Source organism: Oryzias melastigma, unplaced genomic scaffold (assembly GCF_002922805.2).
Source record: "Oryzias melastigma strain HK-1 unplaced genomic scaffold, ASM292280v2 sc00236, whole genome shotgun sequence".
Lineage (NCBI taxonomy): Eukaryota > Metazoa > Chordata > Actinopteri > Beloniformes > Adrianichthyidae > Oryzias > Oryzias melastigma.
Window position 1 is genome coordinate 63,001 of NW_023416886.1, and position 19,552 is coordinate 82,552.

Here is a 19,552-nt window from a genome sequence, read left to right on the forward strand (position 1 = left end):
AAGACGATATCCAATCATAATGACTGCTGGTGGAGGAGGGCGGGAGCCAATGCAGAGCGATCCAATCAGAACACAGAGCTCTTCAGCCCGCCTGGGAAGATGCTAATTCAATGAATTGTGTCTGTGATATAGGTGAAAAATGTCTACTCCAGGTAGAAACAGAGAAGTACATGTAGGGACAAATGTTATATTTAACGCCACCCTCAACAAGACGTTGTGTGGAGCGACCATCACAGGCAAAAACACAAGAAAACCTGAGGCGACGTTTGCAGACAAGCCAGCCTGAAATCCAGCAAAGGTAAACATACAAACACGATTATTTCCAGTGTATTGGGCTGAATCCAAACTCTCCCTGACCCTTCAAAATGTTGTTGCATTTAAAGAGTAGAAATATCTGACATAGTTGTTTTAAGGGGTTACTCTAGCCAAGCTAATTAGCACCGGTACTGCGCGGTGGAGAAGCGCTTTTCTTCACGCGGGTGAAGCTTTGAACCACAGAGGTTTACATTTAAATGTAAGTCTGGTTTTTTTGTTTTAGCATGACGTTTGTAAAGCTATAAACTGATGTTGTTGTGTATTTCCGAGCGCTAGCAGCCCCGCTGCTTCTTCAGATCCACAGTCAGTCAGCGTTTTAATCTCCAACTCCATCGTTTTGGTCTGTGCGATTAAGAAAAAAGTTTAGCACTGGCTGCACGATTTTTGAAAATTACGTACGAATAGACACTTTCTTATTGGAAATGGGATGAAATTATAATTAATTTTTTTAAAAATGTGTTTTAAGTTGAAGCTGAATTCCCAGAAATGACAAGTTTGGAAAGCAAAGTGAAGTAAAGTGTTTCACCACAGATTTGTGCGTAGCTGAGGTTTTGTGTAACAAGTGATTTGTATGTGTAATTAGTTTCAATTTTAATTTCTGCATGTGTAAATTGTATTTTGTATTTTTTTTATTTGTAATTTTGTATCTATGCACATAATGTATTTTATGTGTTACAAATCAAGAACACGCAAATCCAAACTTATGCACAAATCAAGAATTACACAGGCATAAATCGGGGTGATTCTTATTTTTCTTCATAGATATTTGATCCCAAGAGATGTTATAGCAACGGAATTTCCAAACTGTGAGATCAATAAAGATGATCTTATCTTTTTAAGTAAGAAGTTGTAAATATTCACAGAGAAACCCTTTCTCTACAGAAGCAAAAAAGACAGATTTCTAAGAACAAGCAGTGCTGCTTTTTCTCTTTACCGAGCTGAGGGATGTCCATCTCTAGTCCGTTACTGAAGAGTGGAGTTTTCAGCCAGTAAGCCGTGTCCTGCTCCTCCTGCGAGGTGGGGGACCCCTGCAGCATCCCGCCCAGGCAGTGTCCCACCAGCAGGGCCACAGTCCTCTCCAAATCCACAAGCCACACCCAGGCAAGTGACGGCTGTGGCAGCGACGTCCCGGAGGCGGGCTCAGCAAAGTCGGACATGCCTGGTCAAGGAAAGAAAAGCATTTACATGATGGAGAACATCCACATGTCCTCACAAAGCTCTATTCCCATCAACGACAGGAATGTTTGTGGCTGCAGAGCTTCTCCATCCCTGACAACTGCAGAAACAAAAGAAACACCTGGAGGTTTTCACATACAAATGTCTCTTTCATTTCTACATAACCTATCAATTATGATTTCCATTTCACTTAATAACCTGTTTCTGCCGTGACACAAGCGTCTCTGGTTTGAATATTCACTTTAGTTTTTATATAATAGTTATTAAAAAGAATATAAGAATTGTTAAAGAACCACATCCAGGAGTTTTTTTCTTTGTTCCACCTTTTTAGATGCTTTTATTTGCTTAGTGTACTGAATATGCTTCCAGACAGAGCCAGTCGGGTTATGAGTTTATCAACAACATCACAGCATTGGACCCGGTAAATCTTCAGAAAAACTTATTTTATCTTTGAGTTTTGGGAGTGGGCTGGGATGATGCCATCTTTATCTTGATGAAAAAAAGAACTATAAATCTGAGCAAAACAAAAGCAGAAGCATGTGTTTGCATGTCTGAGGGAACTAGGACTGGGCAATATGGCCAGAAAAATTTCATCTTTGATTTTTTTCATTCCAAATTCGATTATAATCAAATTATTTCTTGCCTCGGTTTATTTTCTTTCAAGGTTACAAATGACATAATCTATTGGATTTTAACATGTCCTTTGGGAATTGGCACAAAGACAAAGTCCAACTAAATACAAACTATAACAAAGTTTGTAGAACAAAATGCAGCAGTTGTTTTGTTAGCTACCGCTCTCATGAGGTGGGGGCTCAACGCTGGCTCTGTCTGTAATGTTACAGAGAGACTACTAATAAAGTTAGTACAATGTCTGGTATTATTACATCTATAAAATACATCCATCCATTCATTCATTCATATTTTTGTCAGCTTTGTCCCTTTCGGGGTCGCAGGGGTGCCAGAGCCTATCCCAGCTACTGATGGGCGAAGGTGGGGTAGCAGGGTTCTCCCTGGACAGGTCGCCAGTCTGTTGCAGGACCTCAATCACACACACATTCAATCTCACTTTCTCACCTAGGGGCAATTTGGAGTCAACAATTAACCAATGAAGCATGTTTTTGGACGGTGGGAGGAAGGCGGAGTCCCCGGTGAAACATGCATACAGTTTTTATAAATGTACTATGAATTAATGTTGTATTTATCTGCCTCATCTTAAAACATTGCTCAACTTTGAACTGATCCTCCGTGTTTACATATAGGAGACACAGGAACAGCTCGTTAGCATTAGCAGCTAATATCGTAGCATGCCAGCGTCAGTGTGTAGACCAGCAGCTTTATCCTCCAGTTCTGTCTGGATTCTGTCAGAAATCACCGCATGTTCTGCAGCTTCATCAGCCAAAGATCTAAAGGCTACACAGAGACAAGGAAGAGGGGTGGTGGGTGGGTTTTTCTTTTTTATTAAAACAAGCTTTTTCCCTGTATCTGCCTCACTGAGGAAGCTCCTCTGCTAGCTATATCTTTAATGTCTGTGCTTTGAAAGAGACGGACGGGATGACTTTACACCAAACTACAGAACCCCAGAGAGGAGAGAGCTGGTAAAATAAAATCTAGATTTTCAAAAAATCAATCCTCTGAAACAACAAATTCGATTTAATCGATATTATGGATATATTGCCCAGCCCTAGAGGGAACTACAGGTTCCCTTTCAGGCGTGGTTTCCCATAGTACATGTGTTGTACCTCGTTCCTCTCCTTCAGGGAACAGATGTTATAGTCATAACATTTGGTTTTCTCACCGTGGAGAGGCCACTGCAGCTCCTGGTCCTCCAGAGGCACTGCAGCTGGCAGCAGACGGTTCAGACGGTCCAGTGGTGGCAGGATGTCTAGCAGGTGACTCAAAAGCGGCCTTGCCACCGACACAGGAAGCAGCAGCAGTGCATTGATGATCTGACACAGCATGCTGCCCGCTGCAGACACGTAGATCACGTCTGGAACAAAAAACATCCATCAAGGTAGAGAAGATTTGTGGAAATGATTCAATGTTAAGAATTATTGAGATAAATAAATCTGGCATAAATCTAAATAATCCACAGGAGCTTTTCCAAAAGCGCAATTATTTGTCACCGATATGTAATATTTTTGATTAGTTTGTGGTTATCAGGTCACAGAAAAACAGTAGCGCTCTGAGACACAAACATGGTGGGATGTAAAAAGAAGACGGCATTTTTCAATCACAAACCCATTTTATCCCAAGTTTCTTTAGATGTTATGTAAACTTTTTTTCACATCACCTGAAAATAGTTCAGTGAGTTCTCACAGAAACCAAATAATTTTAGATCGATCTGTTTTAATTGCGACTGATGAGAAGAAAGCAACACAGCAAAACAAAAATCATTTAATATTATAGAATTATTATGGAATATTTAGGTTCCAATCCTTTTTTCCCTGTTCTGTCTTTCTGACTTGTGAGTCCTTCTCTTTGATAGCCGTGTCCTCTGTGGTTTCAGTATTGGTGAGTAACTGAAAAGGTTCTGATGTTTTTTCTTAATTTGCTCTGGTCAAAAAACAACATCTAAAGATCGATTTCAGAGTCATCCTTCTAAGCTTACAGGAGATTAGAAAGTATTTTCTTACCCTGGATGTTCCGCATCTAAAACAAATGCAGCAATCCCTAATAATCTGCATTACCTGAGGAGCCTTTAATTATTTTAATCCACTAATTTTTAATCTATTTAATCTATTGATATTTAACTATTTATTCCTGTAATTTTAATTTATTGTTTAATCTTTTAATTTTGTTTTTAAATCTACGACTCCTGTTGTTTTTATTGTGCTTTATGTGTGTATGTTTTTTACGATTGTCAGCAGATGACCACATTTAAATTTCCTAAGGGATTATTAAAGACCCTATCTATCTATCTATCTATCTAATGTTGGCGTCCCCACCCAAAAGCAGCAGGCCTCAGCGACCCCCTAACCCCAAAAGGAATAATTACAGTGGTGGACAAAAGTGTTGGTACCCCTCAGTTAAAGAAGGACAAACCCATAATTCTCACTGAAATCACTCTAAACTTCCAAAAGTAACAATAAATAAAAATGTATTGATAATTAAACAATCAAAATCAGCCATCACTTTTGAATTGATGATTAACATAATTATTTAAAAAAACAAACAAAAGAAACAGGCCTGGACAAAAATGATGGTACCCATAACTCAATATTTTGTTAAACAACCTTTTGAGGCAATCACTGCAATTAACCGATTTCTGTATTTGTCAATGAGCGTTCTGCAGCTGTCAACAGGTATTTTGGCCCACTCTGCTCCAGTTGTCTCAGGTTTGATGGGTGTCTTCTCCAAATGGCATGTTTCAGCTCCTTCCACAGATGTTCAATGGGATTCAGATCTGGGCTCATGGAAGACCACTTTATAACAGTCCAACACTTTTCTCTCTCAGCCATTCTTGGGTGTTTTTGGATGTGTGTTTTGGATCGTTGTCCTGTTGGAAGACCCATGACCTGCGACTGAGACCGAGATTTCTGACACTAGGCAGCACATTTCTCTCCAGAATGCCTTGATAGTCTTCAGATTTCATTCTACCTTGCACACATTCAAGACACCCTGTGCCAGATGTAGCAAAGCAGCCCCAAAACATTCCTGAGCCTCCTCCATGTTTCACCGTAGGGACAATGTTCTTTTCTTCGTATGCTTGGTTTTTGAGTCTATGAACATAGAGTTGATGTGCCTTATCAAAAAGCTCCAGTTTGGTCTCATCTGTCCAAAGGACATTCTCCCAGAAGCTTTGTGACTTGTCAACATGCATTTTTGCAAATTCCAGTCTCGCTTTTTTATGATTTCTTTTCAGCAGTGGTGTCCTCCCATGAAGTCCACTTTGGCTCAAACAACGACGAATGGTGCGATCTGACACTGATGTACCTTGGCCTTGGTGTTCACCTTTAATTTCTTTGGAGGTTGTTCTGGGCTCTTTGGATACAATTCGAACGGTCCGTCTCTTCAATTTGTCATCAATTTTCATCTTGCGGCCACGTCCAGGGAGGTTGGCTCCTGTCCCGTGGGTCTTGAACTTCTGAATAATATGAGCCACTGTTGTCACAGGAACTTCAAGCTGTTTAGAGATGGTCTTATAGCCTTTACCTTTAAGGTGTTTGTCTATAATTTTTTTTCGGATGTCCTGGTACAATTTTCTCCTTCGCTTTCTGTTGTCCTTGTTCAGTGTGGTACACACCTTTTCACCAAACAGCAGAGTGACTACTTGTCTCTCTTTACATAGGCAGACTGACTGATTATGAGTTTGGAAACACCTGTGATATGAATTAAATGACACACCTGAGTTAATCATGTCACTCTGGTCAAATAGTTTTCAATCTTTTATTGAGGTACCATCATTTTTGTCCAGGCCTGTTTCATTAGTTTGTTTTTTTAAATAATTATGTTAATCATCAATTCAAAAGTGATGGCTGATTTTGATTGTTTCATTTTCAATACATTTTTTAATTTATTGTTACTTTTGGAAGTTTTGAGTGATTTCAGTGAGAATTATGGGTTTGTCCTTCTTTAACTGAGGGGCACCAACACTTTTGTCCACCACTGTATAGGTGCTCTCACACCAAACGTGATTTGTGAGACAAATCCGGGTGCCCCGCCACTCTTTTTTGACACGAAACATTTGTTGCTCGTCGCCTGTCAAAAAATGTCTTGCTGAGCTCTACGCCGCGGCTGCATGTGGGAGGAACAACCAGTTTATGTTCTAAGGATGATCGCTTTTAGGAACGGTGTCTGTGGATATCTCACTTAGAATGTATGAAGACACAGATGATGTTGAGAAATAAATCAGGTTTATTTATTGCTACAAGCTCTACAAAAACATCTGTCACTACCAGCTTCTCACCTCCTTGTACTTTACGCTGTGATGTAAGACTGAAGCGGGTGCTCACCCTCAGATGCCCCCCCCCCCTCGTCTTCGTCTGTTTTTTTTTTTTAATCTGCGGTTGGTATCCAGCGTGATGTTGATAAATGCGCTTTAATTACATAATCGGTGTTAAAAAATGTAAATTTTAGACCAGAAAAGTTATAGGGAAAAAGTTTTAAACTAACATTTTTAAGACCAAGATATCAAAATGTATGACTTTTTAATGCATTTTGAAACCTTACATTTTCAAATTCAAGGCTTTAAGACTTTTTAAGACCCCGCGGAAACCCTGGATTTAAACAGTTAAACATTTCTGATTGTTCATTCTTACTAATGGCTATTCCCCATTTTTTTATCTGAAGTTTCTTCTGAAAATCAAAAGGAAAAGGTTTGGGGGGGTGTCCCAGTTCACAGATGTGAACACAGATCAGTTTATTCCAACTGAAGGATGCATGAGAACAAAACCTGAACTGCTGCTTCTGAAGAAGAGACCACATCAATGAATGCAGATGCTGAAAATTTCAAACAAACAGAAAGAGTTGCTCTTTCCTGCTCACCTTGCAGCTTCTCTCTTATGCTTCCATTCCCAGAACTCTCCTTGATGAGAACGGCTGATCGAGAGAAGATGTCTGTGGCGTGAGGCAGAAGCAGCTGCAGGTGTTTGTGGAGCAGAGCCACGCTGCTGGAATTCTGCACAACATATATCTTTGGGTCACTACATCTCTTCAAGTTAACACTAAACAACACAAAGTCTTCTGAAGTGAACATCCTAAAAGGATGTTTGATATAATGGAAACAGCTACAGAATGAGAATTCTTCATCTGATTCAATCAAAGAAACACTTTCAGAATCAGCTGGGAGACCCAACTGTACACAACATAAAACCTCCAAATAAACAAGTTCCAAACAAATGAGACTCTGCAGTTAACCTTCTTCAGAAAGTTGGTATTTTGACAAAAAGCTAAAGAATTCCAACCAACCCTAAATAAACATTGTACTTGGCAACCTGGAACATTTACCGTCCTGTTTACCAGTAAGTACACGAGAAAAACAAAGAAATGTGTGGTTTAAGTTCTACCAGAAATAAATACAATTTTAATGATTAAAAATAAAAACTGGCTCAAATTTGACATTTCAAACTAACAGAAAAGTTATAGATGATTTACAAGAAGTAGAGAACCTCAGTGACCACAAAGTAATCTAAATCAGTGGTCAACTTAAAAAAGGTGTTTTTGTTAAATTGGTTTTGATCAAATCCAAAGCTGAACACGATAAACATTTATTTAACACTCTAAAACTATTTTTTTTTTTTCGATTTTTTAAACAATGACTTTTTAACATAATTATGAACTAGATATATTGCATTACCTGCGATAATGCTAGTGTGAATGCGGTAAGCTGAATTTGGTCCCTGAAGATGCTGAAATTGATAGCTAAAAATGTTGCAGCTGATAGCTAGCTAACATATTAACTAAATGCCAAAGTAGCCTAAAACCAAAAAAAACTTTAGTTAGCCAAAAAAGGCTAGCATGTAAATATTAGCCTAACTCCAAAACAACCTAAAAAACTTTTTAAAAAATCCTAAATTAGCCAAAATAGCTAGCATGTAGCTAAAATATTAGCTGAACTCAGAAATAGCCTATAAAATCTTGGTAAATGCTAAAATAGTCCAAAAAGCTAGCAGAATTACCAATTTTTAAAACTTTAAAACCGTAACTTTTTTATATAAATATGAATAATAAAAAGGCAAGAATTTTCATTCCAGAATAAATCAATTTAAACTTTAAAAATAATATAATATGTTGTCAAAATTATACTAGTGAAATGAGCACAAGATAACACCGGATCCGGTCCCCGGGCCTTGATTTTGACACGTTGTCTCGTTTTTTTTTGTTTTGTTTTGTTTTTTTTTAGCTGAGCTAACCATCAACCTGACCTCATAGTGCTCAGACTGTCACTTTGATTCTTCCACATAAAATTATTTATTTATAACTGATATTAAGGGTTCATAACTACCCAACACTACTCCATAATGTGCTAAATGCCCCCAAAGCAGTGTTTGGTCTTGTAAATGTGCCTTCAGGATCCATACCTCTGTGACAGCATTGATGTGGCAGTAGGCCAGCAGCTGCTTCTGCAGTGAGCATAGCAGCTGGTGGAGGTGAGCAGGCTGGCTGCTGTCTGAGGGCGACGTACCCTGCTGCAGCTTGTCGCTGTTCTTCTCCAGCTCTCCCAGCGCCTGGTCCTGAGCCACACAAACAAAGAGTTACATCACGCCTAAGCCAAACGCTGGAGTCCTGAAACTTAGTTTGGAAATAATCATTCATTCATCTTCTTGACCGCTTCTTCCCTTTCGGGGTCGCGGGGGTGCCGGAGCCTAACCCGGCTACTGAAGTGCGAAGGCGGGGTTCACCCTGGGCAGGTCTCCAGTCCGTCACAGGGCCTCAATCACACACATTCACTCTCACATTCACACCTAGGGGCAATTTAGAGTCACCAATTAACCTATGAAGCATGTTTTTGGATGGTGGGAGGAAGCCGGAGTCCCCGGTGAAAACCCACGCATGCACGGGGAGAACATGCAAACTCCACACAGAAAGGTCCCAGCCGGGAGTCGAACCGGGGCCTTCTTGTTGTGAGGCAAGAGCGCTAACCACTGAGCCACCGTGCAGCCCGACTTGTAATTTTAAACTTCAATATTCATTCCATTCACAGAATCAATATATTACCTGTTCAGTTCTTTAACCCATTTAGTTGAAAACAGAGTGACTCCGAGACAAACTAAAGAGCCAGAGTAAATAAAAGAGGCCGGTTCTCCTCCAGGCGACAAGCTTTATGCCCATCTATGAGTATCTGAGCCACAATCAATAAAAGCCTTTTGCACAGAATTGCTCTGCCAGGAAATAAGCAGCAGGTTAGGAGAACTTACTGCTACAGATGACTCACTTTGTTTTGCTTTCTACCAACCAAAGTGATGGAGACGGGGAGATAACGCTGGTGTTTTACAAATCAACTTCCTGATCATTTCCTGTCTGCTTCATAGTTGCTATAATCGATTCTAAAAGCATCCGAATGCTGACTGATGAACTCACTCAATGATCAATAACGCTTCTCAAACCGCATCATCAGGCACTTACAGTGTAAAAGCCGAGGTTCCTGAGCAACGTCTTCATGAGGATCTCTGCCAGGTGAGTGTCAGGGTGCCCCCCCCTTGGGGAGCAGTAGGCGGGGTCGGGTGAAGGAGAGAAAGACAAACCAGAAGGAAGGATCTCAGGGCCGTCAGCGGGGGAACTGTAACCCAGAAGCGAAGCCACATGGGTGTGGTCTTGAAGGCTGGTCAGGATTATGTCCAGCTGCATCCTCTGAGCACACACAGACAGATATATATATTAGGGCCAGGAATCGATGAAAAAATAATTAGTTAATCGCATATCTAGGAAAAAAAATAATCGTGATTAATCACCTTTTTTTTTTTTTTGTTAGAGTATTTGCCAGCCACCTATTATCTGCAAATAATCATAATATGAAAAAGTCTACTTACAATATCAGGAGATTTAGTGATACCATTAATGACCTGAATCTGTGTTGGTATGGTAAAAAATATCTGATTAAAGGTTTTAAGCACATAATGATAAATCCTGTAAAGAAATGGTAAGGTAAATCTGGGGTGGGATTCTTTTGTTTCGATTTCGGTTCCTATCTAGTGCCAATTTCAGTGCTTCAGTAATAAAAAATAATACCTACATCTTCCCAAATCAACACATTTTCCTTCCCAAATCGTCACAAATTGACAAATGGCTAACACCTTCAAAAATTAACATTTCAGGTGTCATAGTTTTTTGACTGCTGGCTGTTCCCATTAAATCAGAGCTCCCCAAACTCCGGGCCGCAAACCGTTGGCCCGCCCCTCTATTTGCTGCTCGCCGACTGTCAAAAAAGTGATCTGAGCTTGATGCTGCAACTGCGTGTGAGTGTCTGTGAATGTCACACTTCTAATGAGTGGAAGGCACGGATGACTTTGATCAGGTTTATTTCTTGAAAGGAGTTCTACAAAAAGCTCAAAGCTGAGTTCCTGATTGGCTGATGCGACACAGCGACCTGTCAAATGATCAGCTGTGAAATGCAGCCAGACATTCGAGAGCTGTGTGCTCTCGTGCTCGCCTTGTCAGCGGTCTTATAGAAGCCCACCATCACAAGAAAGGCAGAAGGATGGTCTAGAACTTCAAAGTACTGAACAGAGTAGAAGTGATTGACATGTCCAAAGACAGATAGATTTTCACTGAAACTAAGCACTGAAAAGAGGAACCGATTGAAGCTGCTTCTTTCTGTTTCTGTAGAACCGTGTAAATCATAATGGATCCTACTTGGAACTGAATTTCTGACCCCTGAAGCTGTAGGGGTGGACTGCCATTTTCTTTAGTATGACTTTTCTCCTGTTTATGTTAGTAAAGGGAGGTTAGTGTTTGTCATTGTTTTACTATTTATTTTGCAGGTAAGCTCCCTGGGTTGAGTTAGTTGGGGTTTTGTTTGTTATTTTGGCCTTGGTTCACCCTGAAGATTTGTGCTTCACTTTTAGTTATTGTTTGGCTGTTTTTTCTTGTAAATAAATATTGTTATACTTTTTATTGGAGACAATTCTGTTGTGTTTTGTTACACATTTCTTATTTAGTTTACCTTTATGTTAGGTCCCGCACCCCTAGACCAAATGGGGCGTAACATAAATTGGGGGCTCGTCCAGGATCTAAATCCACCCAGATCCATTCAGTTTTTTTGCTCTCACTCTGTGATGTCAGATCGTGAGGACCCACTAGTTTTCATGGGTATAGGAGGGGCTGCTGCTGAGAAGGCAGCTTTTTAGAAAATTACTCAGAAATGCGTGAACAGATCAAAATGCTGTTTTGTTTTTGATATCACCCCAATGTACCCATTAAAACCAGAGGAGAAGTTGCCTTTCAAGCCGTTGCTCCTCATCTTTGGAACTACCTCCCGTTGTCGGTACAACAGATAAACTCTGTTGAGTGTTTTAAAAGACAGGTCAAGGTGTTTTATTCAAAAGAGCTTTTAGGTAATTTATTTTTGTCTTTTATTGTGTTTTACCCTGCTTTTACTGTCTTTTATGTTATGTTTATGTATCTGCAAAATGTGTATGACTGGCTGTAATTTTATTCTGTCTTCTTTGTGATTTTTATCTGGGAAAGGTGCAATAGAAATAAATATTTACTTACTTAATGTTTTAAAACCTGTGAACGTAAAGATTAAACTCGGCTAGGTCTAACCCACAGTGCACCACATTTAAAAATGGAAGTACCTGTCCTTTGGAGAGACTCTCCCATCTGTCGGGGCCCTGGGGCAGTAAGGTGTGAAGGAGCTCCATCCTCTCTCTGAGGGGGGGCAGAAGCATGGTGGCCCCCACTGACAGAGTCTCAATCACTGCCTAAAAAACAGTTTCAATCATTCCATTCCACTTGACGTACTCGGTTGGACCTCCTAATGAGCAGTTCTGCAATTACTGATGAACTCTACAGTGATCTTTGAACAGCAAACACTGTTTAGACTTTGGGATCAAACATTTTTTGTAATAATACCTTAAACCACATTATGTTCTATTTCAAAACATCCAAGAAAGCTTACTCAATATAAAAACAGTAAAAGTAAAAATAAGCTGAAAACAAAATTAATTAGGCTGGTAAACAAGTATCTTGAAGTAGTTTTTACAGTAGTAGCTTCACTAACATCTAGCGGTTAAAGTTTAACTGTTTTTTGTGTTCATGAAGAACAACAGCATGCCGTTGTGTAGGTTCAACCTACACTTTTCAGGACAGAATTTTTCTTTTTGTGGAATGTGATAATTTTGTTCCACCATACTAGAAAAAAAAAAGTTAGGTTTAAGGGTTCACTATATTCATCACCATCATACCTCTTGAATCTCATCGGGCACAGAGGAGTCCATCAGTCTAAAGAGCAGGTTCCTCAGAGGCCAGGCCTGCCGACCAAGAATACTTGTAGCCACGCCCCCCGCCAAAGCCAGAGCTAGATGATTGGAGAGAAGCTGAAGACACAGCTTTAGGAAGTTATGATGTTCCCTGCAATTGCACAAAATGAGTCAGTATCTTTGTCAAAAGCCACCTGGGACAGCTTTCTCTCTGCCTATGGCTACCTGGATGAGGGGAAGGGCAGGGGAGGAACTTCGCTGTTAATACCCTCACAGTAGCGCTCAAGGAAAGAGCGCAGGTGGCAGAAGGTGCTCTCCTCAAGGTCCACACAATAAGGTCGATGCCATGCAACCACCTGCCTAGGGAACCAACACAAAAAAACAGAAATGGGACTGAAGGGACTGAGCATAACTTGCCAAAAAAACAATTTGATTTAGTTTCACACATTTATGATTCGACTTAAAATGTAAAAATTGCTTGAATTGTTGTTGGAAGACTTAGAATTTTAAAACAAAGTTCTGCCTCCCTTGTTACAGTTGAACTGCTTTTGCCTGTGTGCATTTATGTAACTCCTATCTAAACTCTTTCTAAACATTTTAACTAATGTTAATGTATATTCCTTATCCTACATGTATGTTTATTGTTACGCTGGTGAAGGCGTTTCTCTTGAATTGCTTTGGTACTTGTGGATGTGTGTTTGAGAAGGATAAATGACATCATTCTAGGCATAGAACCATGAAGGAACATCTCTGCACTTCAGAAATTGAACTTTTGGCTGTGGGTGTACCACCCTGTTATTTACCAAGGGAACCCCCCTGCTGCCATCTTAATTGGAGTTTACATTCTACCAAAGACAAACCCTACAGTTGCATGAAACACTATACTTGTGCTAGGCTGCAGAACACACACACCTAAGTTCAATTCACTGACCACTTTAAATACATCAACCCGGATGGAACATTGTCAACTTTCAATCAGCTTGTGGACCGTCCAACATGGAAGAGCAGGACTTTAAATACATTACATGCCAACACTAAGAAAGGCTATACCCCCCCCCCCCCTCTCTTTGTCTTCAGGAAGTCTAATCACAATCTGGTCCTGTTCCCTTTCAGTTGATCCACTTGGTAAAACATATAGTAAGAGACATCAATTGGAGTCCTTTATCACACATGCCACGCAGTGCTGCAGAGACGAGTCGGCCAAGACACTCCAACAGGATCCAGAGACTCGAGGCACTCGGGGTGAACCTCATCTACCCCTGGAGCCTTACCACCGAGGAGCTCTTTGACTACCTCAGCGACCTCCGCTTGGGTGATGGACAGTTCCACCCCAGTGTCCTCAGCCCCTGCTTCCTAAAAGAAGGCGTGTCAGCAGGATTCAGGAGATCCTGAGAGTTTTCCTTCCACTGCCCGACAATGTCCCCAGTTGAAGTCAGCAGATCCCCACCTAGACTGAAAACGCTGCCTGCAGAAAACTGCTTTCCCCTCCTGAAGCACCTCTTTTGAGGTTAGTTTGAGGTCAACCAATAGTCCTTCTCCATGCCCTCACCAAACTCCTTCCAGCACCCAGTTTTTGCCTCCAAAACAGCCCGAGTCACAGCTTGATTAGGGCGCCAGGACCTGTCAGCTGCCTCTAGAGTCCCACAAGTCAGCCTGGCCTGATAGGACTCTTTCTTCAGCTTGACAGCATCCATTACTTCCGGTGTCCACCACCAGGTACCTTGCAACCACAACTCCCTGACAAAGAGCTCAGCCAAGCGTTGCCAACAGACCCTCACAGTACGTTAAGATCTGCCAAGTCTTTCCAGTGTACCACCAGGTTGTGATCATATTTTAAACAGAATATTTCCTATTTCTAACCAAAAGGTAAAAAAAGAAAAAAAGAAAAAACAGGAGCGAGAGCCTGAGCAGAAAACATTTCTCAACCATTCAGGTACCTCTGAAGGTCAGTTTCTGTACTAGAGGTCAACAGAAAGAGCAGCATATTGGCCTTTCTCCATCCAATAGTATTTATTGTGAAGCTGGAGCTTTTTTCCTGCAGGTAGCTTACCTATCCCTTGGCAGAGCTGTCCAGGCCAGACTATGGGATGTCCCAGCGGAAATCTGTTGACTGGCAACTCCATCCAAGCCAACAACCTTCTTGGGTTTGGTGATGGGTCCTGTGGAGTTCCCCTGGCCACACTGACCCATGGAGTTGTTTCCCCATGCATAAACTTCATTGTCTGGATTGCAGTTTAGTAAAAAAACAACAACAACAAAAATACATCTCAATTTTTTAAATTATTTTAGCAATATTTGTTAACTGACTATTAAACGTATCCCAGGTCTCAGAAAGTTGAGTAACAGACTAAACAAACATGATCTGCTATTACACCATGTTTATTGCAACGGGCTAAAGCACATAGAATCACACCATGTCAACATGGGCTTATTACCATGCAAAAATCAATGTTTTGAGCTTTTAAGTATATTATAATGTTCATTTCTCTTATAAACAACCCCAAAGCTGTATTTTGATCCACCCTTCCGATCTCTTTGGGGTCGACTCCACCCACATATTGATGTGTGATTCCTTCCATGACAAATGTGGACAAAGGTGGACAGGATTTTATGTCTGCCATGGACATTAGTGAAACTCAAAAATCACTGATAAAAAAAGTTCAGCGCACTGTCTTGTGGGGTCCAGATGACCCCACTTTTAATGTAAACAAACCAAGGACAGCAGAAGGGTTAAAACCTGTGCTCTGATATGCTGCTGAGGCCGGCTCTAGGTTGACATCATGAAAATGTACGGCACTCACGAGGATTCAAATGCGGAGCCTCAGAGATTTAGAGTAGGAAAGAAAGCTCACAAAACAGATAGCATTATATAGGTCCTTTAAGAGGATTCAGCAGGCAGAGCGGCTCTGCCTTCTTGACTCAATGTCTTGCATTGAATTTAACTCTATCTGTTTGAAAATCACCACCCGCAGAAGCAAAGACAATGTGAAAGCAGTAGCATTAATAAGCATGACCAGATTACCATGAGACAGAGCCAGGCAGTGGCTGTCCCCAATGGAGATGTCTACCACTCTGGTGGTGGCTAACTCCTCAATCAGTTTGGGTCGGAGCGCCGTGGCCTCTGAGGAACCGCAACCTAGGCAGGCACCGCAGCCCCAAGCATACACCTGAAAACAAACCGAACAGAGACAGCTTCATGGAGTTTGGCTGCTTTTGTCCGTCCTCCATGTTTGAGTTACAATTGGAAAACATATTTTGAGGGACACAAGTAGTGTCATTTATATGTTTTGTTAAGAAGCTGGCCCAATCGTGGTTCTGGGATTCACCACATCACTTATTTTATAACAGTGTCTGCATCTCTTGCTGATGATTATCTGGGTGAAATGGGTTCAACTAAAATCTGCAGTTCCCCTATCCCAGGGGTCTGCAACCAGCAGCTCTAGATCCACCTGTGGCTCTTTTATCTCTCCATTGTGGCTCCTTGGACAAACATAAAATAAGTGATGGAGACTAAGGGCATCCGACGTAAAAAACTGCCAAATCACTGATGCGAAACAGTGGGTGCTGCTACGCTGTGGCGACCCCGAAAGGGATAAGCTGAAAGTGAACGACACATGGAGACTGCTGACCCAGCCATGTCGACCGTCAGAGTCAGCAGCTCCTGATGATGGCTGCATAACCAAAACTACCTAAAGAAAACAAATAAACAAAGCCTGAAAACTAAGACTACCAAGATCCAAACTAAAATAACAAAACCCAGCAGTGTAAGACTGCTGAGGAAAAAGAGGGGAAGAAGAACAAAATAAATTTAAAAAAGCAATTTTTTAAAATAAGAATTACTTAATTAGCATTTATTTGATTAGTTAAATGTATAAATTGATCTCTGAGGTTCACATAGATGATAAACTCTGTAGGTTTTTACATCCCGTTGACCTGAAGACGTCTTGTTTGTTCAACTCTACCTCCAGAATGAACAGATTTTATATGCAAAACTTTGGTAAAAAGTTTAAACTTTTATGAGTTAAAAGCACATATTATCTTATGCTGCACAACAATGGTTAATAGCTGCCCAGAGCTGTACTGAGACAATCCTCTTTGGCACAGATCATCTTTGATTTTGATTATTTGAGCTTCTGTCAAAAGAATAAAAAAAAATAAGATAAAATACAATTTTGAGAGATGCTAGGGTTCTTCTCATACTTTTGCTTTTGTTCGTGCAAAAAATACAAGTGATTCATATTTATTATTTTAAAAAAAAAGAAGGTCATGAATGCCAATCCAACAGTTGTCCAAGGCTAAAGTAAGACTATGCAGCTCCTTCTAGGTTTGGATCAACAGAAAACAAGCCCAAATGGCTCTTTCACTGTTAAAGGTTTCTGACCCCTGCCGTATCCAGATAATTGGCAGAGAGTAGAAAAGGAAAGGTTGAAAAACAAGTGGGGGATCTTGAGAAACAGGATGACTACTAGCATCCTAATATTTTTTTTTTAATAGAAGAGGCCATGTTTGACTGGGGGTAGGGCTGGGCGATATGGGAATTTTCATATTGCGATATCGTTTTTTTCATATTGTGCGATAACGATATTAAAAACGATATAAATCAAATAATCAAAGTAATCTTTATTGCCAACAGCTTTAGGACTTCAGATGTTTACACCTTAACTTTGCCCCCCCATTAAATCTTAGTTAGTTCAAATGAAACTTTCATTATTTTCTGTATTAACTGTAGTATTGAAACTAACTGTGAGGAACATTTAAATATTTCTATTAAATACTGTACATATACATAATGTACACAATAGTTAAACCATAACGGTTGTGCGTTTTTAATAGGCTGAACAGATTTTCTGATTTATTTTAATCTGCAGCACATACAAGATCCTTTCAAATTAAAATTAAGTCTTAAAAACATTGTTCTAAAGCAGCAAATATATTGCAGTTATTTTTATATTATTTTCTAATTTCTTCTGAACATAAACTATAGGTACTGCTGTGCAGCAGAAGATAATAAAATGTAAACTTAAAATAAACAGTTCTGATAATAGATTTAATCATCATTTCACTCAGTCATCTGACATGTGTACATGTTGGAGGATTGATCAAACACATAAGATCTCTTCATTTAGTGTCATGTCAGGAGTTGTTAAAAACAAGTTTATTTTACTATTATTAGATCACCTCATTAAGAAATGAGCATCAACGGCACAAATGTAACTAACAAATTCATTATTGATACATAATAAAACAAATTATTCGAATTCGAAGCTCTATACAAAAGCTTTTGGTTAATATTTTAACAAAACCCTCAAACTCATCTCAACTCCAGGGCCACAATCGAGTCCCCGCCCCCCTGCGCGCAGGTGTTACAAGCACGCGCAGTCTCTCCCTCTCTCCTCTTTCAGCCCCGCCCCCCTGTTACGAGCACGCGCAGTCTCTCCCTCTCTCCTCTTTCAGCCCCGCCCCCGTTACGAGCACGCGCAGTCTCTCCTTCTCTCCTCTTTCAGGCCAGCGTGACACGTGACGCGCGGCAATAGACAGACTGTCTCCTTTTTTTCTTTTTTCATGGAGGTTCTGCTTTAAATTAGGTTTTAAACTCTTGATTTTAAAGCGTGTCTTCTCTCCCTCACACTCTGTGGGTTTGTCGGTAACAAACAGCTGCGGAAGAATAATTCAGTCGGACCGAACCATTTTCAATTTAGAGGAGGGGGGTCCGGTGACGATGTTTCCAAAACAAAATATATAAACATCGTTACCTTGACATTAAAAAAAAAGTATTTACGATTATATATTGGTTATTGGTTTACTGAAATAATGTTTTCTGTTTTGTCCTTTTGTCATCATTCGGGGCCTCCGTGCCCCCCCTCTCAGTCTGGGCTCCTAGAATCAGCCACTCCAGAAGAAGAAGAAGGGCGGGTCTTCCGGGGGTTTCTCCCGTGTTCATTTAAAACGAAAGTTTATCGCAATAGTCTCATTTCACTATCGAAAAAAAGTAATATTGCAATAAAAATAATTATCGTTTTATTGCCCAGCCCTAACTGGAGGAAAGCACAGCTTTAGGCAAAAAGGGATTTTCTGCCATGTTAACCAGGGTGAGGTAAATTTTACAAAAAGGTGGGCCATGTTTGAGCATAACATGTTCTTACTAAACAGAAAATATTGACTTTATTTGTTCATTTTTTCCTGGTCCAAGCTAGATAAGGTAATACTGCCAACAAATGACAACACTCACTAAGTGTAGAACAACGTACCTGACCAGTGGAGGTGAGGGCTAAAGACGACTGGCTTCCTGCACACACCTTCCTGATGAACATTCCCTGCAGGGCCTCGACCACTTTTGGCTTATAGACTCGATTGGTGTCACCATGACCCAGTTTGCCTGAAGAAGAACAAGGACTTTAAACTGTTTGTTATTTTAGCAGCACAATGAACTGTGTGTAACTTTGACATTTGCGCTAGTGATAAATTGAACACGACATCCAAACAAATGATGTGGAGTGAAAGTTAAAATCTTGAAATACAGGAAATAAATCTGAAATTTTTTACTCTTATTTGAGTCAATTATTTGCAAAAAAAGAGCAGGTCACACTTGAGATTTACACACCATTGTCTCCTCCTCCAAACGACCAGACAGTGCGTCCATCCTTTGACAGAGCAATGGTGTGGGAGCTTCCACATGACACTTCTCCAACATTGCTTATGTCTTTCACCAGGGTAGGAATGTTGCGGCTGTTGCTGTCACCATGACCTATAATCGCAACATTAACATATGAAAATTAGACAAAAAAATTGCTCAATATTTACCTTTTCTCTGCTCAAGTCCCAGAACCGTGAAGGAGCAGATACGTTCAGCTCCAAAAGTCACGCCCCCCCCCCAGAAGATATTTTTCAGACTGAGGCTTTAGATCAACATGAAAAATGGCTTTTGGAGACATTTAGGTTGTGGGATTTTGGTTAAAAACCTTCATAATCATAACTAAAACACAAAGAACGTTTTCTTTTTATTAAAAAAAAAATTGTCATAGGGGGACTTTAACCTCCAACCACTAGTCGGCAGCAGAGTGCACTGAGCCTCTTTGAGCAGCTCTACACCGCCACCATTGACTGTATAAGAAAAAACTGGACTGAACAAGCCCCCCTCCTTCCGTGTTCCATATAGGAAGTACCACTGGGTTCCAAAAAGGCCAAAGTCCCATTGACTTACA

The 19,552-nt window shown here is 40.4% G+C and overlaps 1 protein-coding gene across 4 annotated transcripts in view; it reads right to left on the bottom strand.

The window, feature by feature from the left end:
* Nucleotides 1-19,552, bottom strand: part of herc1 (HECT and RLD domain containing E3 ubiquitin protein ligase family member 1) — a 100,737-nt gene that overhangs the window by 58,109 nt on the left and 23,076 nt on the right. For all 4 annotated transcript variants that reach the window (XM_024263076.2, XM_024263078.2, XM_024263077.2 and 1 more), the window contains exons 7-18: nt 18,952-19,095; nt 18,599-18,726; nt 15,373-15,517; nt 14,401-14,572; nt 12,576-12,710; nt 12,336-12,501; nt 11,727-11,852; nt 9,556-9,780; nt 8,511-8,663; nt 6,976-7,108; nt 3,287-3,478; nt 1,250-1,474 (exon numbers count right to left, since the gene is read on the bottom strand). In XM_024263076.2, the coding sequence (XP_024118844.1) occupies nt 1,250-1,474; nt 3,287-3,478; nt 6,976-7,108; nt 8,511-8,663; nt 9,556-9,780; nt 11,727-11,852; nt 12,336-12,501; nt 12,576-12,710; nt 14,401-14,572; nt 15,373-15,517; nt 18,599-18,726; nt 18,952-19,095 (1,944 nt within the window). The remainder of the gene's footprint in view (nt 1-1,249; nt 1,475-3,286; nt 3,479-6,975; nt 7,109-8,510; nt 8,664-9,555; nt 9,781-11,726; nt 11,853-12,335; nt 12,502-12,575; nt 12,711-14,400; nt 14,573-15,372; nt 15,518-18,598; nt 18,727-18,951; nt 19,096-19,552) is intronic.